Source organism: Mus caroli, unplaced genomic scaffold (genome assembly GCF_978045245.1).
Source record: "Mus caroli unplaced genomic scaffold, Mus_caroli_1 scaffold_7, whole genome shotgun sequence".
NCBI lineage: Eukaryota > Metazoa > Chordata > Mammalia > Rodentia > Muridae > Mus > Mus caroli.
The window spans coordinates 21,467,907-21,491,250 of NW_028227262.1; the positions used below are offsets into that span (position 1 = coordinate 21,467,907).

Consider the following 23,344-nt stretch of genomic DNA (forward strand, 5'->3'; position numbering starts at 1 on the left):
ATGAAAGATCAACAGGGGTACAAATGGGATGGAGACAGAGGTTCTTCTGAGCACTCTGCCAGCCTCTGGGCCAGGGAGATAGCCCCCGAAGGTGGCCCAGATCCACCCAGTCTGTTTAAAAGAATTGGGGAGGAGAAGCTGAGAGCTGGGGACAAGGGACTCCTCAGAGCCCCACCATATTCTTCTCTTTCCTTTACAGTGGGGCTAAGAAAGGAACAACCAAGACCTCTCTGTCCCCGAGAACTCCCTGTCCCTACTTCTCCTACTCCTAGACCACTTTATTTATGAATAAGAATGATATCCTGTCCCCAATGAAGGAGCTAGAGAAAGTACCCAAGGAGCTGAAGGGGTTTGCAGCCCCCTAGGAGGAACGACAATATAAACTAACCAGTAGCCTCAGAGCTCCCTGGTACTAAACCACCAACCAAAGAAAACACATGGAGGGACTCATGGCTCTAGTTGCATATGTAGCAGAGAATGGCCTAGTCAGTCATCAATGGGAGGAGAGGCCCTTGGTCTTATGAAGGCTCAATGCCCCAGTGTAGGGGAATGCCAAGGCCAGGAAGTGGGAGTGGGTGGGTTGGGAACCAGGGGGAGAGGGGAGGGGTAGGGGGTTTTTGGAGGGGAAACTAGGAAAGGGAATAGCATTTGAAATGTAAATAAAGAAAATATCTAATTAAAAAAAGAATGATATCCTTAGTTTGGACTGAGTGCTGAGCACAAAGGCATCTGGGGGCCCAGAGGATCCCAGTAGAGACTGCTTGCTCTATGTATTACAGTTCCATCTCTGTCTGGCCAGAACCAGAGGAGCTGGCCACACTGTTCGTGGCCGTCCTACCTTGTACCTGCCCTACACACACACACACACGCACACGCACACACACATACACACACAGTGAGTACCACTTCTGAGTGGCTCTCGTGTTTCTTCTGCATGCCCCAATCCACAAATATAACCACCACCATTGTCCTTACCCTAGGGAAAGATCTGAGCCTGAGATGTGGGGCCAGCTTGTGAGAAAAATGAGTATGTCATCAAAGTCATCACAAGCAAAGAGCTGTCAACCATCAAAGAACCCACCCCACCTTTAACTGATGGGGGTAGGGGTCTGGGGTGGAAGCCAGCCTGTGGCCATTATGGACCTTCTCGAGGCACTTGGGTATGGGTTCTGTTAAGCATTTGCCACCGGCTCTTTGGTCCCTGCAAATGTTACATCAGAAAAGGAGAAAAGCCTTCTGAAAGCAGTCATGTGCTTCCTTCCATGCAGCCTTCCAAAATCAGGCACAGTCATGTGCCTGATGACTGTGGGGCTCTTGTTCTTTGAGGGGTCTGGGGAAGAGGCTGTACAACATGTCTAGGAACTCTAGCTTGCTGTTTCTCCTCGCTTACTTGGCCATGTGGAGCTTGTCCTTAAGATTCTGTCCTCTCAGTGAACCTCACTTGGTGGGTGTGGGTCACCCACCTTCCCTCGGGCTGGTGCCTGACTCTTGTGCTGAAGAAGACAGTGTCTGCGGAATGACAATCACTTGTGAAAAGCACCCTGTGTGATCTTTCTATCCTACCTCCCATCTAGGACAAGGATGTATTTTCTAGCACCCAGACATTTAGTGCTGACCAGAAGCAAGGAATGGACCCCTGCAGGGTTCAGGTCATTCCCTGAAGCCTAGCGCCCTCTGCTGAAGTCAGCAGCTAGAGGCAGCTCACTTCTCAAGCACCCACAAAATCACAGCTCCATTAAAAAAAACAGTATAATCTCCTGGAATAAAAGAAAATGAAATAAATGAAGCCAATAATTACAGACTTAGTGTTGGACACCACTCCCCTCCACACACACGCCTGTCAATCTACCCTGTCAATGATCAGATGTGATTTTTCCAAAGAGGTATTTGGAGAAACCCTTAGAAAGTGGTTTTTATATGCAGCATACATCTTATTTAGACCCTTCAGAAATGGCCACTATCTTTAGCCATAGATGGCTTCCCCTTTTGTTTGTCCTTTTCAAAGTTAAGTAGGAAGTATGTGTGTTGTGTGACTCCAGCTGTGGAGCCGTCATCCATGGTTCACCGTGGAGCCAGGGCTGCAGGGTCATTCGGAAGCACACTGAAGAGACCCACGGGTGCAGATCCAGTGAGTGAATTGTTAGCTGGGAGAGGCTGGTGAAGCTTGTGATTCGGAAACTCAGGGAGAAGCAGACAGCCCCCAGAGCTGGAGCAGACATTCAAGTGTCTCAAGGTCCATGACCCATGTGCTGAAAGCAGCTCTCTGGTTTCTGGAGAACAGGGGCCAAAGCAAGACAGGCCACCCCAGCATCACCCAAATGGTACATCTTTGGCCTTCAAGAAGCAGCAAGTTGCCCCTGCACAGTTGCCATGGCAACCACAGCACAGAGCCTCCTGAGGGCATGGAGAGAGGAGAAGGGAGGTGGAGAAGGCACGTGGTGACTTTTCTGGAAAAGCCCATCTGCTCCTTTCTTTCAGAAAACCACATTGGAGGGGGGGTGGAAAGGAGTGGGTATTGGGGTGTAGAAGAGAAAGGGGAACAGATTTCAAGATACAGAAAAAGCAGCCTTCCTGGCTTTAGGTGCTTCCTTCCATTAGGGGAGGCAAGTCGCCAACAAGGGCAAGCCAGAGTGGGCCTTGCCAGGTGTTGCTGCATAGGAGCCCAAGTGCTGATTCAAGCAACCACGTGACCTTGGGCTTTGAAGGGCTGCTGGCTGAAGGTGACCATGGGCATGGGCAGGCTGGCTGGGGGTGGGAGACTACTGTCAGCCACAACAGGATTTCTTCTTCGCAGGGGGGCCAACCTGAATGGTGTCCTTTCTCACTGTGTCCTCTTGCTCCTTGAGTAACCTAGACAGTGAGGGATGAGGGGAAAAGAAGAGCCTGTGTCAGCAACAGAGAAATGGCTAAGCTGGGGGCTTGCCCTGTGGACCAGCAGCCTGCCCCAGAGCACCAGTGTTTAGTGTCATCCTCTGACAACACAGATGCATGACTAATTGTGAGGACAGATAGCTCAGTCACCATGGACTCTTGGAGACACCTCTGCTTGGATGCTACCCTAGACCATCTTGGCAAACTTCTATGCCTAATAGTACTCTGGTCCCTCTCTCTGTGACTCCGTCATGCAGGGTCACATGCATTTGCTTAAGGACTGAGTCTGAGTCTTTATCCTGGTGACTCTGCAACCACCACTGTGACCAGCACATATCTGAAGCTCAGCAAGTGGTCCTGGCTGGTTGTCAGCTCTGCAGAAGGACGGCACCCATGGCCACAGCTCCAGGTTAAACATAGAAGGTGAGCAGTGACAGAAACAGGAAAGGTCTTGTCCCTGCTCTGTGCTTCCCTGACACTTTTGCCTCCTGTGTCCTCCTTTGATGTTCACAAGCTGTTAGCAGGCAGGGAAGGAGTGACTGATTTTCCTATGTTTCCAATGCTGTCGGTGAGTCCATGGGCAGAGACGGGTCTCAGATGCCCCAGTACGAGTGCTGGGTGGAACATGGGCACCCTTCGGTACTTGTTGGATGGATGGATGGACAGGAGCTTGAGTATTGGAAAGGCTCCTGGTGTGGTTTGGTTTGCCTAGTTTTGGCTGTAGGCAGGCTCTTGGGGACTGAGTCTATATAACTGGTTTTGTCAGCACTGCTCCTGCTTTTGTGTGGCTGCCCTTTGTGCTTCCCTCTCTCCCAGTCTCACTCTTCTCTGCTTCCTCACTCTCCACCCCAAGGGCCCACATTTGTAAACACCACTTGCTCCCATGGCCCACAACGAATCCCACTGTGATATCAGCCAGTGCTAAGGGGGAACTTTTCTTTTTAGTACTTTGTTTTAAACTGTTTGATTGATTCTTTGTGAATTTCACATCATGCACCCTTAACCGCTCATCTCCCCATCCCTTCATATCCACCCTCTGCCCTTGCAACCTCTCCCACAAAACAACTTCTGATGGGACACTTTGAAGGTGCATTTTCTGGGCAAATGGCAGCTTCTGAGATGGAAGGGGACTGCAGTAGATGACAGGAAAGGACACTTTTTCTCCCCCAACTACTGTTTCAGAAGGCTGGCTTTGGCCCCAAGTTTCCCCCATAAAGTCCTCGCTCTGCCTCTGTACTCAGGGGGCTCAGGAAGGCAAGAGGCCCCTATGTGGCCCGAATGGAGGCTGGGGATGGTGGGTGGGCGTCACTGGTTGACTGCACACGGGCTCAGCATGTTTTACTCATTGAATGACTTTCCTACCTGGCCAGGTGGAGCAGGGACTCTTGGGCGTTGTGACCTGAACAGGCGCTGCATTCATAGAAGATCAAATTGTTCTCCTGCAATCATAGAGCAGAGAGGGTATGTGAGGGAACCAGGAAGAGCTGGGCAACCAGAGGAAGCTGAGGAGAGAGTCGTCTGTTTCAACCTTTAGCCTTCATCTCCTCTCCTGACCATGCCGGTTTCTTCCTCTTTAAAGGATGCTAGTTCTCTATGTAGCTATGAGCAAGCTAAAGCACTGCTGTGACCACCTACTGTGGTCTTGTGATTTACACTCTCTTGAAGCTCTGTCAAGAATGTACTCGGATTGTTTCAGGTTCACATCAGCCTTTGAAGCAGGTAGAAAGGCCAGGGTAGGCAACACTGTTACCACTTTCCAGGCAGGGAAACTGAGTCGAGAGAGGCTGTGTGGCAGGTCTGCTGAGGTCTGGCACTTAACAAAGAGCAGGGCTCTCCTAAAGCCGCTGTTACAGGACATTGCTCTTCTGTGGACCTTGGGCAGAGAGGTCTTGGAGCTCTAGTAAGGTTGTACTCTGGCCGCCCAGCGATGAGCAGAGGGTTATAAGGCAACTCATCACTTAGGGCAGAGGTGGTGCTGGGACGTGGGAGACTCCAGGCCCATCGATCACTTCTGTTAATAAGTTGCTTACTTACAGCAACAGTGCTAATAGAATCGAGCTCTGGTTTGGACGCTCTTTGGAGGTTGGTGTCTATGGTGACTAGGGCTGGCTGAGTGTGCACACTGAAGACTGCAGCTCAGGAGGTTTTGAAAACAGCAGCTTCTAACTCAGCTCTCTTTATTCACACCCAGAGGCCCAGCTCTGGCCTATGTCCCTGACCCCACATGGTTTACACCTTACTGTCTTCTTTCTGTCCAACACTGACTCTGGAGGGGGGGGGGTGATTTAAGAGGAGCCACTTCAAGGATGGAGATGTAATAAGAAACGCCCAGAACCTGGAAGACACGACTCTCAGCATCAAGTGCTTGCCCTACCACTGACATACTTGGAATGAATCATTCTGTGCCTGTCTCCACATTTGTTTTTTAACAATTGAAAAAAAATAGATTAGGGGATAGATTTGGTAGATTCCTTGCTTAGTAGATATGAAGCCCTAAGTATGATGCCTAGCACCGTGTAAATAGCAAGTGGTGGCGCATATCTGTAAGCTCAATATTTGAAGGTAGAAGCAGAAAGATCAGAGTTCAAGGTCAGCCTGAGATATATGAGACCTGTCACAATGCAACAATAGAATTAAAAAAAATGAGACAGAGAACATAAGAAAAAATTGGATGATGATGATCCAAGTCTACATTCTTCAGCTGAAATGTTTTCATCTAGATGCATTTGGAAATCCAAAGTTTTTAATTTTAAGAGAGTAATATACATATATACTAAATATTGCATAACGCCCTCAGTAGGTCTGCGACAGCACCCTATAATCAAACATATTAATATCTCTTCAGTGGGACGTTTGGATAGTCATTAGAAGTGAGATAAAGCCCATTAAGTAGCCTCATGTCAGTTCCAGTCAGATTTTCTGTTCGCTGGAATAAAAAAACAAAACAAATCCAACAACCAACCAACCCTCCTATATTCAAAGCATCTGGGTTTCAGAATTGCGCACGTGTCTGCTCAGTCAGGCCTTCATTGTCCTTCTCCTTTGGCTTCTACCATCTCTGCTATCTTCAGGCTCTGAGGTTAAGTCCTGTTTTGACTATGAAGTTCAGGAATCATAAGCCACAGGGCTGCTGGGCGCCCTACCGCCCAGGCTCAAGGACCCACAGAACCGGAGGTGAGAAGGGAGTCAAGGATGAGCCCTGATCTGCCCCGCCCTCTGATCTGCCCCGCCCCCTGATCTGCCCCACCCCCTGATCTGCCCCACCCCCAGTTTCTGTTGGGCCCTGCTAGTCCTGTTCATGAGCCCAAAGGCTAATTAATGCCTTTCAGACTTTCCTCAGCCTCTTGAGGTTTTTTTGTTTTTGTTTTTGTTTGTTTCCCAGGCCTCAGCATTGAGGCTCCATCTTCTATCAAAAACATTCTGCGGCAGAGTGGTCCACACTGCTGCCTGGTGGATGGTGAGGTTCCCATCCTCAAAGGGGATCAAGCGGAGATACAGATAGTGACATTTCAGAATCAGAGCATGATTAGAAGGAGAACTCACCTGCTTTCTCAGGACTTGGAATCCCACGCTCCACACAAGAGGCTTTAGGACAGGTTTCCTGCCTGGTGCTCCCCAAGCAGCCCGGTCCCACATCTGCACCTCTCTGTGCAGTTGTACACGCCCCAGACCCAAGATGCCAAGACACCCATCTGTGCAACTGCCTCCCTTCAACAGGGCTTCCATAAGTTCCCACCAAGGAACTCTTGGGCTTACTCCTGAATGCTGGGGGTTCCCACCCTGTCTTGAAAGAGAGAAATTTGGGCTTTTTACCTTGGCGAGTTGCTCTCCCAGACCCCGGGGCACTTCCCGCTCCTTCTCATTGTCAAGTTTATTGCCCAGCAGCAGAACAGGAATTCGGTCTCCCACAGCTTCCTGCAGAACAGATCATCCCTCCACTGAGAGAAGCCCACCTGGATGAAGCCAGATAGTTGCCTCACAGGGCTGCCTGGAAAGATCCAGGCTCATGTGAGAGTTAGCCCAGTAATGAGGGTAAGATCCCTGTCACTGCAGAGTCCATCTCTGTTCCACCCCACCCCCACCCATGCAATGGCCCTTTCTCCACCCTCTTTGGCTCTTGTAGAAAGCCCATTGATTTCCCACCTGTGCTGAAGAGGAGCTGGCAGGGCTATGGACAGTAAGGACACCAAGAGGGCTGTGGACCCCAAGGGACTGTGCATTCTTCCCATGGCTTTCAGTACCACTGAAAGCCTTGCTAAGTGACCAGAGCCAGTCTAAACCTCAGATACCAGTCAGCGGAGGCTAGAGGGGCTCTCTGGCTCCTTGGATGAGAAATGGTATCTTGAGCTTCTGTGACATGTGAGCTCCCGGAGGTTGTGGGGGGGGGGGGCATCTGAATCTGAGCCATGGGACTGGGCCAAAGAGCTCCTAAGTGGCTGCTGTGAGCCTAATTGGGGGCAAGCGCTGTGGAGACTCATGTCACTTGGACTCCCAAGAAGGCCCAGCTTAAGGAAGAGCTATGCGCCGTGGCAGCTCTACTTCTCTGGCCAGAAGTGATGACTTCATGCAAGGTGACAACCACATGATCTCTTATGGTGGGTGTAGGATATCCACCATATCCTGGGGACTCTACCCTATCTGAAAAAAGGTTTGCTAATGTGTACGTACTCAACGGCAGAACAACGGTCCTGAGACTCACAGCCATGCAGTAAGTATGGTAGCATTCACGTTTAAGGAGGTTGTTATTTTTACTTTGTGGAATATTTAATTAGGGGCTTTTAATCATAATTTGGTAACGAATAGTTATTCACTGGAGCTGAGCGTTTTGCTGAACAGAGGGGCTGTGGAATAGTCGACACTTATAAGCCTAAGTTACGGCGTCACCACAATGTCCCACTGCTTTGTCCCAGCATCTCAGGCAAATGGCCAAAGTCCTTCTGATCAGAACACCTGTTTTAAAGTTTAAATGCAATTACCTCTGAAATGAAATCCTCCATGTGTCCTTAATCCACACATTTGTTTTTACTGCAGCTCCGTAGGGGAAAGTAATTCTCATTTGCTAAATGGGGATGCCAGGCTCAGGGGGCCACAGAGGAACATCTGGCCACAAAGTGAGAGAGATGAAGGCCACTTAGCACACGGGTCCATCATTCTCTGACCTTTTTGTCCAGACTCACATTTCTAGGAACATGCTCCTCAGAACGTTACTATAAATAGAACACTCTAAAAATGGCACCCGCTGGGAAGAGAGTAATTTATGTTCACAATGATGTCTCCTGTCTTCTGACCCACCAGAATAAATTAAATCACATGGGTAGTTGATAAGTAAATTGTACCATCGTTCACTTATTCCAAAGTGAGAAACCCAGTTAACAGCAAATACAGGCTGCTGGTATCCCTATTAGCTGAGTGTTAGTTAATGGGAATGCCCCAATCCATCCTGTGACAGCTCCGGCAACAGAATACTTATGCAAAGAGCTTTCCTCAGAAAAGGAAGGAGAGAGGAGGATGCAGGGAACTGGGCCAAAAGACTTGCTGTTTAGAGCACACGAGAAAGATATATTTGTAGACTTATGTGTGAGGAATGACTAAGGTCTGTGGGATTTTCTTGACATGGAAACTCTGAAAATATGAGCATCAGTGCTGGAATCTTGGGACAGAACACCGACTCCGGTTTTATCAGTCGGTGGAATGGGTTATGGCAGCAACTCTCTGCCTCACAAAGGGGATGTCCATCGACACTGAGTGTCTGAGTAGGATGGGTGGGGCCCACGTCTCAAGCCTGATATGTACTCTCAGCAGATCAAAGGGCACACTGCTCTGGGGGAGAAGGGCAAACTTCCTTGAGAGCCATTCCTAGAGAGAGAAAGGGGTGAGTTTGGAAAGTGCAGAGAAATAGTCAAGTGCCCAGCTGCATCCCATTTCCATCTTTTGCTTGCTCATCTGTTGCACAGACACTCTGGATAGCTTGCTTTCCCTCTGTGGGCTGCTCTGAAGATGAAGAACAAGGCCCAGCTCCAAGACAAATGAGACTACACAAGGCCAGGGGGTGTGCTAACTGTGACAAGTCCTTGTCACCCACAGAGTCATGAGGAGGCTTGGCTTTGGATGTCTGTGTTGGGATCATCCCTGACTCCTGAACTACCTGCCTGAGGTTTATGCCTTCGTTATTTCTAACTAGGTTTTCTGCCTGTCTGGTACTACTCGGTACAAAGAGACACATAATTACCTATTGGATGTGGCAACACTTTCCACAGTGTTTCAAATTTATCGTTATTTTGGTGCTGGAAAATGGAACACAGGGTCTTTCCCATGCAGGGCTAGGACTTTGCCACTATGTTATGCCTCCAGCAGGATACCTCCTTTTGAAAGATGTGTACTTCTGCTAAGCCTGGGAGTCTTGGATGAGCATGTATAATGGATCCTCTGCTGTTGATAATGCTCGAGAATGTCAGAATAGCACCACAGGCCAGTTTGATAGGCCTTAGCTCACTGGTCAGGCACCCAATCTGCCCCTAGGAGACTGGGCACTGCTACCTTCCCTCTGGATGATTCTTCTAGTAGCTCCCATTCTCTGAGTTGCTCTTCTCTGATCTTTAAAACAGGCTTTCTGAAAAGCCTCTGTTCTAGAACGTTCTAACAGAGAAATCTCTCTACACTTTTGATTGCCACGGTTGCCTTTCCCCATATTTGAGTGCAATGGAAGATAAATTTGTTGAAATTTAAGATCACCCGTCTCTAACTTTACAGAATAAGAGCTGTCAGCTCAGCAGAGGACTGTCACTCAGTCCAGGGTGCACAGCTGCTGGGTTGAGCTGGTGTGTGTGTGTGTGTGTGTGTGCGTGCGTGCGTGCACGAGTGTGCATGTGGGTGCATGCGCATGTGCACATGTGTGAATGTGTATGTGTGAATATCTGTTTGCTGGAGGCATGAAGAAGCACTTAGCTGGGAGAACACTGTTTCTCTGAAGCCAGAAAATATTTTTTTTCCTCAGCACATTAAAGCATGCCGTTATGCTAAGAAAAAATGACTGCAAAATTATATCTTGAGGGTTTCCATATTTATCCACCCCCCTGGACGATGAGTCAAAACAAGACTTATTTGTATAGTTCATTTTAAACTGCCAGCACTTCAAGTTCAGCTTGGAATGTGGGGGGAAAAATCAAACTGCTATTTTTTGCTCCCTGCTGTACATTGTCACGAAGGACAAAGATCACAGACTGAGATTTTGCCTGCAACCAGGAAGGGAGAGAGAGTGGGCCAGAACCTCTATGGTTGAAGAATCGTTCTACTTTGAGGCTGGAGCAAGAAGGTCTGGAAAAGCGACAAATTCACCTATGCATTAGCAGATGTAGCATGGGGCACATGAAGACAAGCAGAATGTCCCAGGGTTCTAGCTGGGCCTCTCAAGCTTGATCTATATGGATTCACCTTTCCATCCATTTCTTTTTTACTTCCTCAATATATAGGCCTACTTACATGGTTCTAACTGGACGATTAAAAAACAAAAACTAAATATGAAGTTCAATAAACAGAATAGACATTGGAGATTTACAGCCTGGACCTGGGAGACACACCAGCCCACACATTTCTGTATCTAGGTCTGTTGTCCTCTGCCTGATGAAGACTCTCAGGGACCTTCAATGTCTAGTTTGTCATGGCCTTAATGTGGCATGTGTCATCCCCAACAGGTTTCTTCTCCAAATTGGAATAGTTAGGTCCATTCTCCCAGGGGTGGTAAGCTAGCAAGTGGGCCGGGGATGCAGAGGTGGCAGGAAGGATGGATGCCTTTGACTTCCTGAGTCTCACAGTCCAGCCATCATGGACTATGGCTCAGCCAAGCTCAAGCATATTTATAAAAGGCCTGCAGGCATCCTGGAGCTGCCTTGGTACAGGGAGAGCTAGGAGGGTGAGGCAGGACAGGAGTGGCGAGGACAGAGCCACCTCACCACGCAGTCACTCCTGTTCTTTGTTTGAGACTGACCCCCAAGGACTCTCTCTCTTCTCAATAGGATGAAGGTAGGAGAAATGGGGCCTAGCAGGAGGTTTCAGATCACTTAGAAGGGAGTGAGGTAATTCTTGAGAGTCCCTGGTTAGTCGTTGTTGTTGGTAGTGTTGTTGTTGTTATCATTATTATTAGTCTTTTTGAGACAGGGTTTCTCTGGGTAGCCTTGTCTGAACTCATTCTGTAGACCAGGCTGGCCTCAAACTCACAGAGAACCACCTGCCTCTGCCTCTCAAGTACTACCTGGCTTTGGCTTAGTTCTTGTAAGAGAGTTGTCATAAAGTGAGCAAGCCAGGCCCTTCCACTTCTCTTTGTCCCACCATGATTCTCCGCCTTCCACCATGATGATACCCACCATAGAGTAATAAACCAAGAGGGTCCTGCCAGAGCCCAGCCAGCCCTGGCACCATACCCTCAGTCCTCTGGAACTGTGGACTAAGTGAGCTTTTCTCCACCTACAGTTTCTTTAGATATCTTGGCCATAATATAAGAGCCAGAGAGTAATTCTCCAGCTGGTCTCTTATGTGACAGGCCTCTGATTTCCTTCAAGCTGGACGAGTCCTTATATACTCTCATTCGCACATTGCTGCTCTGACATGGGTCCCCTAGAAGTCCAGTGCTATGCCCTGCAGCTTTTGCATGGGGCCAGTAGTACAGGACTCTATCCTTCAGTGAAATGTTGGCCCAAGTGTCAGGAGGAGGAAGTGGCTGAGCTGAGAGGGTAAGAACTTCCTTTGCAGGGAGCCGAGCCTCTTTATCCCGAGCACCTGTTCCCTCCCCCAGCTCTTCTGAACCACATCTTTCCCATTCATGGCAAACATAGCAATTTAAGGCCTTGTTCTCCAGGCTTCAGGTGGACTGGGGGGGGGGGGCAGCACTGGGAACAGCTGGCCACCATTCAGTTAATAACAAGGCTTCAAGCCCTGAAGACTGTTATTAGAGCTCCCCCCGCCCTCCTTCTTCAGGCAAGGGAGTTGGCAAAGTGCTCTGAGCTCTTTGAAAAAAATAAGGTTCTCCACAAATATAAAGTACTTATTATTTTCAGTTCCCCTCAGATCAAATTAGGTGTCAAGTTTTAATCTATCACCTGACACCTCTGATTGCTGGTTGCCAAGGCAGAATGACTTAGCTTTTCAAGAATGGGGGAATAATTACATCTGTGATTCTTCTTTTCCACACCTTCAATGCACTGGCAACCATTTGGCACAGACTCCTACACTTGTCCCTGAACCCTGAGCCACGAACTGGATGCTTTTCCTTAGGCCAGTCTCTCAGGCACATGGCCCGTGTTCAGCAGTGTCTTGGTGAGGGGTCTGGGGTGCTCTGCAAATGACTCAAAGCCTGGCTATTTTGAGGGTGTAATAGCAGCAGTGTTCTCCCTGTGAAGCTGGGAGAAAGCTGAAATCTAGTTTCTTATGCCTGCAACCTCAAGTGGTCTGCCTATGAATAAGACCCCCGGGAGATTCCCATGCTTTTTGCATTTCCAGGCCCTGGAATGGTTCCTCTATAGGGAGGGCCTTGCCATCAACTGTTCAGGTGAGCCCAAAGCTCAGGCTGGGTCACGTGGGGTTCCTTAAGAGCTCGTCAGCTCCTCCTGTCAAACTTGTTTTAAAAGATAAGCCTCAAACTACAAATTACCGACTCTTAGATGATCCCAAGTTAGCGATGTACAATTTACCACCTCAGCCTGGTGTCGAAGCCCATGGGTGAGTCAAGGGTCCTCTGAGGTGCCTGCTGACAACCCCTTCTACCAGGAAGAGGCACACAAGGGCTCCGCACACGGTTGTAGGAAGAAGGCTCAAACGCATGCTAAGTCTGCAATGATTCCTTGTCAGATTTCTTCCTGCTCACTACACTCAGCTTGATCTCGTCTCTCTGAAGAGATCCCAGCTCTCTGGGGTCCCTAGGGACTATTGACACCCCCCCCCCCCCAGTGACAGCAGAGCACAGTCCCGTGTTTGTCTCCCTCACAGACATCAGTACCAGACATTAGGACTTCCCAGCTCACAGCCCAACTTGGATATGCGTGTATGGAAGTCTGAGGCTAGGGTAGGAGAGAAAGGTTTTGGAGAAGTTGCCAGCTCAGCTTCTTCATCATGAGATGTGATGGGTTACACGAGGTTATACTGGGCTGAGTACTTTCAAGGGAATCCCTGTTGTCTAACAACATTGTATGCAGACCTCCCATGTATAGAGCTGGAAAATGCTAGGCAGCCAGGACGGAGAAAGGAGAATGCAGAGCCCTGAATTGTGAGCATGGAACCTTTCCCTGCCCTGCCCCACTTTCTAGGAAATGTCAGCGTGACTCTAGGCTCCAAGGACCGCAGTCTAAAAGCTCCACTGGATTAGATCATCAGTAGAGTGTCCTCTGGTGCTGCCAACATCACATAAAGTAGATTGGGAGGAAGGGGAGCAGGCTGAAAGAGGGGAGGAGGAAGGGGAGTAGGATGAAAGAGGGGAGGATTGTGGAGAAGAAGGGAGCAGGAGGAAGGGCATGATGATGGTGGTGGTGGTTCTGATGATGATGATAGGAGAGGAACCACGTCACAAATGTTAAAAGTCAAAATTCATTTGCCTCCTCCATTAGTTCTGTGAAGAGACAACCTAAGGCGTGGCATTCCAAAATCTAGTTCTTCACGTCTGTAAGTGTTTTAGGGACAGGAATGTTGGGAAATGATCTGTATTAAGCAAATGTCTCAGAAACTCTTAAATCTATTTACGTCCCATTCCTTCATTTTCTCGGTAATGGGAGACATGCAGATTGGCAGCTGAGAAAGGGTGTGGTCCAGCTGAGAGATGCTGAAGAGGGGCAGATTTGGGTGGAAGAAGTCAGACATCAGGGTCAAAGGGGAGGAAGAACCGTGGATGGACAGGCAAGCCTGGGATAAAGTTGGGAGTGTGTAGAGGAGCAGAGTCTGGCAAGCTCAAGAGCTTCCGGGAAAGTGGCTGCTCACCTCCACGCTGCTGAGCCACTGGCGGATCGACAGGAAGGACTGCTTGGCTGTGAGGTCATACATAACAGCCACACCGTCGGCCTTTCTGAAGAACTGCTGACTGATACAGCGATATCTGCCATGGGAGAGCCACTGTCAGAGGCGTGCCTTCCTTAGGGGGCCCCGGGCTAGCCTGGGACCTGAGGACGCGGCTCCTCACCTCTCCTGCCCAGCAGTATCCCACAGCTGCAAGGCCACCTGCGCGTTGTCCACAGTGACTGTCTTCACTCGGTAGTCGATGCCTGCAAGGGGAAGCAATCCTGTGAGCCCTGCATTGGTCATGGGCACCCTGTCCAGAACCAGCAGGGAGCAGTCCCTGGGTAGTGCCTTGGGGATCGTGTGGGAAAATGGACCGAGTACTGCACAGGGAGACATGAGGCTGGAGTGCTGGTCTTGTCTTGAACTTGGGGGTTAATGACGTCACCAAGCCTGTCTTTGCTGTGGGCTCCCTGCTGAGTCATCATGCACCTCTAGGACAGTGGATGAAATCATGCCATGGCCCACGCACAAAGGCAGCATGCAGTGAGTGGATGACTTCCTGGTTAGGATAATGACTCATTGGTTAAACCCCTCCCTCCTCTGTAGCTTATCCCTCTTTACAGAAGTCATCTAGGAAAGGCTAAGGCAAGCAAGTAAGTTGTCTGAAGATAGCCCACTGTTTTGCACGGCTCTGATGGGTGTGCTCTGAGAGGCAAAACCCCCAGAGCGGTCTTCCAAGGATTGATTCTCATTACTGATATGCCTTTCCTGCCTCTATTACATAGTTTGATGATTTCCTGGGTGTTTACCCACCCTATTGGGCAGATTTCCTATAGAAATCAATATGAAGATGTACTTTCATATAATAATGCTATTTAAACAAATGTATGATTTCATAATTCCTGATAATGATCTTATAGAACTCCTAAAGGGATACAAGTGATCTTAATCCCCCCCCCCCCTGAATAAAAGCTGCAGACAGGGCTCTGTAAAGCTTCATGTGTAGTAGACCTAGTTGCATTAGGAAAGAGAACTGGCTCGGGACACATTCATGATTGAGAACAACATTTATTCTAGGTCAGGTCCAAGGATGAGGTCACGGGTGTGAGCCATGATAAAGCATGGCTATGTGAAACTGTTGCTTTAAACTTATAATGAGCTTATAGAATGAAACACTGCTTTGACCTTATAATCTACATTCTTCTGTAAATCCCTTCTGTGTAACATTTTTATCTATAGGGTGATTTTTTTTTCTTATATGGAAGACTTTGTCTAAAAAGCTATAAAAACATTGAAAGCAAAAGTAAGGCTCAGTGTAGCCATTTTCTGCTTCACCCCGGGGTGTGTGTGTGTGCGTGTGTGTCTGTGTGTCTGTGAGAGTGCCTGCTGGTCTCTTTTTCTTCTCTTCTTCTCTTCTCTTCTCTTCTCTTCTCTTCTCTTCTCTTCTCTTCTCTTCTCTTCTCTTTCTCTCTCTCCCTCTCTCTCTCTCTCTCTCTCTCTCTCTCTCTCTCTCTCTCTCTCTCTCTTCCTTTCTTTCCCCTTTCTCTGACTCATGAAGAGTCAACAAATTCTAAGCCTCTCACCTGGCCAGCTGGAGGCCCCTGAGACAAAGAGTAAAGAGCACAAGTAACTAAGTTTCTTTTCCTAATCCCAGGCTGCTCTCAGCAAGTGTCAATTGCCTGAAGCCATAAGCCTTTGGCCTCAGGAGAGCAAGAGAGTTAATTGCCAGAAGCCATCTGGCTTTTGGCCCCAGAATAGCAAGAGAGAGTTAAATTGCCAGAAGACATCAGCTTCTGGCACCCAGAACAGCAAGAGAGTGTTAAAGGCCATCAGCCTTCCTCCTTTGTCCAATGCTCCCACCTCAGTACCTGAATAAATGTCGGGGCAGGACCCCAGTACCCTCTCACTCTCTTTTGTTGAAACTACTTTCAAGACATCCCTAACCAATTTAAATATACCGAAGGATCAAAGCATATTTAAAGTATCCAAGAATACTAAAATATTTCTATCCAATAACCCAAAGGTGTGTGGAGGAGGAGTTTGAAGAGGAGGACAAGAGGAGGAGGAGCAGAGGGAGGAGGGGAGGGGTTGGCAGGCAGTGGAAAGAGCAGAGAGGAAGTGGGAGAACGGGACAAAGGCAGTATTCACCCTTGAGTAGGGTCTAGGACTCTTGATCATCAGACCATTCATGATCATCTCTCCAGTTATGTGACCCTTCCTAGGCTGGACTGCCCAGAGGAGCAGGGACAGGTTAGTGACAGGCACTCTGAATTCCCAGCAGCTGTCAGAGTTGAAAATCTCAACACAGGTTCTTCTAGGGATTGTCCAACCTTATGGCTTCTCTGAGTCATACTGTAAGATGAATAATTGTCTCAGGACATACATGAAATACAATGGGGAATATACAATGTGATGCACACACACACACAAGTCTCTCTCTCTCTCTCTCTCTCTCACACACACACACACACACACACTCACTCACACACACACACTCACACACAAAATGAGGTAATGCTTTAAGAAGTTTACAGTTTGGTGTTGGGTCACATTCACAGCTATCACAGGGCACACATGGATCTCTGGTCAAGGGTTGGACATCCCTTTCATAGACCGTCCTCTGTCCTGTGGCCTTAAGAATACTAAACAAATGCAAAGGTGTTTTTTTTTCTTTTTTTTTTTAATTAGGTATTTTCCTCAATTACATTTCCAATGCTATCCAAAAAGTCCCCAATACACTCCCCCCCCCCAGTCCCCCACCCCTTGGCCCTGGCATTCCCCTGTACTGGGACATATAAAGTTGGCAAGTCCAATGGGCCTCTCTTTCCAGTGATGGCCGACTAGGCCATCTTTTGATACAAATGCAGCTAGAGTCAAGAGCTCTGGGGTACTGGTTAGTTCATAATAATGTTCCACCTATGGGGTTGCAGTTCCCTTTAGCTCCTTGGGTACTTTCTCTAGCTCCTCCATTGGGGGCCCTGTGATCCATCCAATAGCTGACTGTGAGCATGCAAAGGTGTTTTTTAAAGCCTTATTATTTATGGCTTCTGGTTGCAGAACTTGAAGGCATCCCTTTCCCCTTTCACGCAGACCCAGGAGGTTCTTACACTGCAGGGAGCAGAGCAAGGGTCAGAAGCTTGGGAAGGCACAGCAGATACTTGGCAGTTACAGAAAGAGGCATGACGTGTTAAAGTTCACCTCAGGCCCTTTGCTTCATAGACAGGGACAGAGACAGGAATGGATTCATCTGGGATCAGAAAAAGAGTAGAATGCTTGTACTATACTTTTATATATGTCTCCATCCTTCAGTGTTCTGAAGACATCCATGAGGGTTACAATTTGCATGCCTTTGAAGACACATGCATGCCACACACACACCCCATGGATGAGAAACTGCCATCAAGGTTCCTCTCATCCCTGGGCTGGCAGCTATCATGAGGCTCCTCCCTCCATTTCCAGCATCCTTACCAGGAGCATCAGCTTCCTAGAGCTCCCCTTTGCCCAGGCAGCCCATGGCCATGTGCACCCATCAAACAGATGACAACTGCTAGCTGCTGAGCCAGGGGCAGGTTTTCTTCTTAGTTAAAAGCATGAGAGGGAGGGCTATCCTTCCCTTTGGAGAAGCCCTCCTTCCTGTGTTCTCACTACTTTTGAGCAACCACCTGTGGATATTGATTGCACTGGCAGGGCCAGACCTGAAACCACTCAGAGAGCCTGCAGTCCCAAGAACAGAGCTTTCTCTTGCTGGCATGGAAAACTGAGAGAGGGCAAGTGGATGTTGCTGGGGGCAGCTGATCTCGGCTGTCTCCAGCAAGCCATCTCTGCCTTCTTGGTTGCTTGCTAGAAGATAGACAAGGTCTTCATTTTGCAGGGAGCAGGGTAGACAGAGGGCTAGACAGATGTGTTCTGGGTTGTGGTTAGATGGTAGGAGTCCTCACTGGCCTTGAAGGGCATTTCTTTTTGCAGCATCAAAGAGGCAGCTGGAGAAGCACATAAGCAAGGCCATAGAGGCTGGGTGTGCAGCCAGAGAGCACAAGAATAGCACAAGGTAAGGATGCAGTGACAGCAGCATCCAGACACATGGCAGGAAAACAAGAGTTCGCTCAACAGAAGAAGCAAATAGCATAGCAAGGGGCCAAGGGGCCTGGAATAAATGAGTTAAGGCCATGAGGAACTTTGAAGGTGCAAGCCCAAGGACGCCCATGCTCTGCCAATGCCAATGCCCAGTGGTATGACCTTGAGGACATCACTCCACTTCACTTTTAGAGGTTCAGTTCTTGAATGCTGAGGGAGTTGGAGGTTTGAAGGAACCACATTGGAGGTTCACAATCTCTAAGTTCTACTGGAACATTCAAGGATGACCTTGAGACATACTTCAATGTGCGACCTGATTAGTCCTGATGGCTGAAGTGCTACAGCAGTGGTCTGAGCTAAAATTGAGCTGAAGGGTCCCAGGAAGGTGACATCAGCCTTTTTGGAGAAGTCAGGCCAGGCTGTCACGACTCAGGGAGGGTAGGATAGGAGGTATGCAGGACATATATGTGCACAAGGTGCAGAAGAACCCTGAGAGGCTTCAGAGCACAAGGTAAGGGGGTGGTCAAGAGAGAACAGGCTGTGAGTAAAATAGAGACGTTATCATCGTGGCTCACACCTTTAATGCCAGTTTGGGAGGCAGAGGTAGGCAGATTTCTGAGCTCGAGGCCCGCCTGGTCTACAAAGTGAGTTCTAGGACAGCCAGGGCTACACAGAAAAACCCTGTCTTGAAAAACAAAACAAACCAAACAAACCAACAGAAAACCAAAACAACAAACAAACAAAAACAAACCAGGATGGTTATGAAGCAACATGGAGCCTGAGCGCTGGGCAGGAGTCCTGGCTGCAGGGGGGAGGTCTGTTCTCTGATGCTCACTCTGACTGCGGGCCTCTGTCCCTCACTATCTAGCTGGATGCAAAGAGAACATTTCCAAGGGTCTTTCCAGCTCCAGGTTCCACGAAAATTGTCATTTGATATTTGAAGGTCCCCAGAGGCCCAAACAGCTGCTCTGGAAGGATCAAGCGGGGTCCTGAGGTGGAGTAGGTAGGACCCATGAGTTGTACCTCATAGTACATACAGGTGAGGGGTCAACACATCATGTTCTTGTGGAGAGTGGGAGACCAGAAAGCCACCCCAAGGCACAGAGGTGAGTTCAGAAGAAGAATCCCGTATCTGTTACTGAGTGGAATCATACCTGCTGCTCTGGACATGGGGTTGGCCAGAGCTCTGGATTGGGGTCAGGCTGCTGTGGCCTTGGGAAACTGTGACTCTTCCATGTCGCATAATCCCCAAAGGAAATCATTTTGCTGGCTGGTGTGAGAGTTGCTCGTAGGCAGGACAAAGCAAGGCACATTAATGGCTTTAGCACTTGCCCAGTTGTTACTCTGTTGTGTTTGGGACCCATGGTGAAGGAAGGACCTAGGTTGGGACCTTTAGTTTGTCCTTGTGGGGCTGGAATAGGAATGGCCCCTTAGATTCATGGTTTAAATACTTGGCCCATGGAGAGCATGCTATAAGGAGGTATGACATTGTTGGAGTAGGTGTGGCCTTGGTGGAGGAAGTATGTCACTGTGGGGGTGGGCTTTGAGGGTTCAGAAACTCAAGCTCAAAGCTGTCTCTTCTGCTGCCTTCAAATTAAGATGTAGAATTCAACTTCCTGTCCAGCACCATGTCTGCCTGTGTGCCACCATGTTTCTTGGCATGGCAGTAATGAACTAAACCTCTGAACCACAACCCCAATTAAATGTTTTTTTCTTTGTATGAGTTGCTGTGGTCATGGTGTCTCTTCACAGCAACAGAAACCTGAGCTATGACAGGCCTCTTCTAAAGTGTAGCTGTTTCCCACAGTGTGCAGTGGTCTCCTGGGAAGCACAAATGGATCAGTCTTCCTCTTCCTCAGAGCCTTCTATATCAGGCCTGGGGTTAAAAGTGGAACTGGACTTGACCCCACTGTCAAGAGAGCCATGTGACTTAGAGATGTGCCTGGGGACTCGAAAGACATTTCCTCAGTTACCATGAGCCCATGATAGAACCCCGACTTGTGAGACCCACACTGGAGCACCCTCCAGGAAAGCCATCCTGCCTGCCTTGCCTATAGCCACAGTGGCACCTCTCCATGGTTAGCATGCTGGATTCTTCTCAAAGGCAAGCTAGGTCAGACTCTCCTGGGTTTGGAACCAGTGTCTGCCCTGTTTCGTGTCTGATGCTCTGGACTTGGATACCCTCCGACTTTATGTGAAGTAATGCAGGAGTTGGAGGGCAACCCAGTACATTTCCAGTACAATCCCAGGGCATTCTTGTACAAGATGTAACAGCACAAGAAAAGGCTCATCAGTAGGAACAGGGAACTGAAGCACGTAGGAAGAGACCATGGGAAGGAAAGATGGTGGATGTGATGGTTTGTATATCCTTGGACCAGGGAGTGGCACCATCTGAAGGTGTGACCTGGTTGGAATGGGTGTGTCACTGTGGGTGTGGGTATAAGATCCTCACCCTAGTTGCCTGGAAGTCAGTCTTCCACTAGCAGCCTTTGGATGAAGACATAGAACTCTCAACTCCTCCTGTGCCATGACTGCCTGGATACTGCCATGCCCCCACCTTGATGATAATGGACTGAACCTCTGAACCTGTAAGCCAGCCCCAATTAAATGTTGTTTTTTATGACTTGTCTTGGTCATGGTGTCTGTTCACAGCAGTAAAACCCTAATTAAGACAGTGGAGGAGCCAGTTCAGGGTGAGGGGGAAAGGCCATATCTCCCCAGGAGAGGCCCTGAGGCTTAGGTCATTTGTCCTGAAGAACTAGTTTGTCAGACACCAGTGGTATGGATGGTCTAAACAGAGACCAGGCCTTAGAAACACTGGGGGGAGAGGAGACCAAGTATCAAATCCTTTCTTTTTCACATATCAAAGAGCAAAGTGGGATTGTATGCTCTTGAGATCACAGAGCCAGTCAGTATTAGAGTCAGGATGAAGAATGAGGATTTCTTATGTCCCACGGAACCATCCCAGCCTGTTCTGCCCCCAACCTCTTCCCACTTCTAAAGGCAGAAGAGGGACCTACCACTCATGGGTTGCTACATGCACACAGTGCAACACTGTTAGGCTACCATCTAGGCAATGTCTCCTGGGGAGTGTCGGCACTGATGCTAAGGTTCCTCATCTCTCTGGACCCCAGTTTCTCAATCTATCAAGCTTCTCACAATGTGAAGACAGGTGACAACGGCAGATACTCCATTGACAAGTGCAGTTGGCTCATCAGCTCAGCTAAAGGAGCTCGGCACAGTCACACGCCACCTTTTGTTGAGTGAGTCAGCTTGGTAGAAGTTGAGAGGTTGACATGTCCTTGAACCCACCACGCACTCCAGCGACATTTGCAGATCTGGGTGGAACAATTATAAACCTCTCTTTGAGTAAAATAGTATCCCTAAGTGGGAACACACTCAGCCAGTGTCATCTCATGGCAGCCAAACCCAGTACGTTCCTACAGCTAATTCCTGCAGACTCCCAACAGAGCGGGGATACAAGACAAGGCCAAGTCAGTGGGTAAAAGAAGCCTTGCAGGGTGCTGGGAACATGTGTGTCCACTAACCTAAGGACAAGGCAGGCAGGAGCATGCCATAGGTGGCATGGTAGGGTATGGCTCTGGGGGAGTTCCCATCAGATCTGGGGGAGCACAAAGGTTCAGGGCCCTGTTGATTGAAACCGGAGCAGAGGGCTGGTGGGATGGATCTGTGGTCAAAGGACTTGCCTGACAACTGGAGTCTGACCCCCAAACCCACACAGTGAAAGGACAGAACCACCCCTCACATGTTGTTTTCTGACTTTCTTATATGTGTTGTCATGTGTATGCATGTTTCACACACACACACAGAGACACACACAAACACATGTAATCCATGTCTGCATGCATACATACATAAGTACTTACATATGATTTTTTTTAAGTGAGGCAGAAGTAGCAAAACCTGGATCAGGACTCATAAAGGGGACCAAAGACCTTAAACTCACTTTTGCCAACCTCAACTCCCTAATACGCACTTCCTTCCTTCCCCTCCCAGCCCACCCCACCCATACACCATGAGCTTAGCAGCTCAGCAGTGTCAGGAGAGATGGGCTCTTCCTTGCTCCTCTAAGCCCTCTGCTGAGCAGTCAGTGCCACCATTCCTCCCATCATCCCTTCATTACCTCCCTGAGAGAACTCACCCACAGTGGCCGCCATGCCTGGGGAGAAGCGGGCCTCACAGAGTCTTCTCAGGAAGGATGTCTTCCCTACAGCAGAGTCACCCACAAACACGATCTTAAAGAGCCGGTCAGGGGTAGAGGGGGCCCTTTCCTCCTGTGGATGGAAGACAGTCTGGTCACCTGTTGGGCATGGCCACTAGCTGCTGCTAGGTTGCTTTTTACTATCACTGCCTTGATCCACTGAGACCCCAGCCCCAGGAAGGCCACTTCTGCCCCAGAATGAAGCCAGCATTGGTAATGGAGCATAGGGCTCCATTAGGAGAAATGGCAGCCTTTCACATACACTCATACCTAATGGGGCTCTGGGACAGGTAGGTGGGCCCTCACTGATGGAGTGAATGGGCCTGGCATGTGACCAGTTCTTGGGAGTGTGGTATTCCAAGAGCACTAAGGATAAGAATGAGAAGGGCACAGGCGTCCAGAAAGGAAGGGCTTAGGGAGAAGGTGGAATTCCCCATATGGGCAGAGAGGACAAGTGTGCTGGGGTATTTTCTTGTTGTTATGGTTTTCTTGTTTAGTTTGGTTTTTTTTTGTTGTTGTTTGTTTATTTGTCTTTTGTTTTTTGTCAACTGGACATAGATAGGAGCATATGGGAAGAGGGAATCTCAATTGAGACTATGTCTCCATGAAAAAGTCTGTGGGGGAATTTTCTTATCAATGATTGTTTTGGGAGGGCTCAGTTCACTGTGAATGATGTCACTCCTGGGCAGGGGGTCTTGGGTGCTATAAGAAATCAGGCTGAGTGAGCCATGGAGAGCTAACCAGGAAGCAGCCTCTTCCCATAGCCTCTGCTTCAGTTCCTGCTTTCTGGTTCCTGCCTTGACTTCTTTCCCTGACTTTCCTTCATGATTGTGAGCGTGTGAGCTTATACAAACCCTTCCATTCCCAAGTTGCTTCTGGTCATGGTGTTTATCACAGCAACAGAGAAGCAAGTAGGACCACAAGGTGGTCTTCTGAAGGGAGAACAAAAGAGACCCAGGAGACATTCATAGGGCTGCACACTATGGTGTAGCTCCTTTGACTTGAAACATCCCCTCCAGAATGCAGGAGGGAGCTTCATAAGACTCAGGAAACTTCGGAATATTGGAAACTCCAAGATTCACAAGGCTTCTTCCAGAGGTTACCTAAACAGAGACCACTGGTCTGGAGGAGGAAACTCTCTGGAGCAGAGGTACCTTCAAGTTCTACAGGGCGATTTGGGAGCAGAGCATTCTGGAGCCA

The 23,344-nt window shown here is 48.8% G+C and overlaps 1 protein-coding gene across 1 annotated transcript in view; it reads right to left on the reverse strand.

Annotated features, from left to right (window-relative positions):
* Positions 1-707: 707 nt before the first annotated feature.
* Cracr2a (calcium release activated channel regulator 2A) overlaps positions 708-23,344 on the reverse strand; it is a 68,270-nt gene continuing 45,633 nt past the window's right edge. Inside the window, exons 12-17 of the mRNA XM_021164192.3 lie at positions 22,085-22,217; positions 14,030-14,111; positions 13,831-13,945; positions 6,685-6,786; positions 4,234-4,310; positions 708-2,850 (exon numbers count right to left, since the gene is read on the reverse strand). Coding sequence (XP_021019851.2) covers positions 2,766-2,850; positions 4,234-4,310; positions 6,685-6,786; positions 13,831-13,945; positions 14,030-14,111; positions 22,085-22,217 — 594 coding nt within the window. The 3' untranslated portion in view covers positions 708-2,765. The remainder of the gene's footprint in view (positions 2,851-4,233; positions 4,311-6,684; positions 6,787-13,830; positions 13,946-14,029; positions 14,112-22,084; positions 22,218-23,344) is intronic.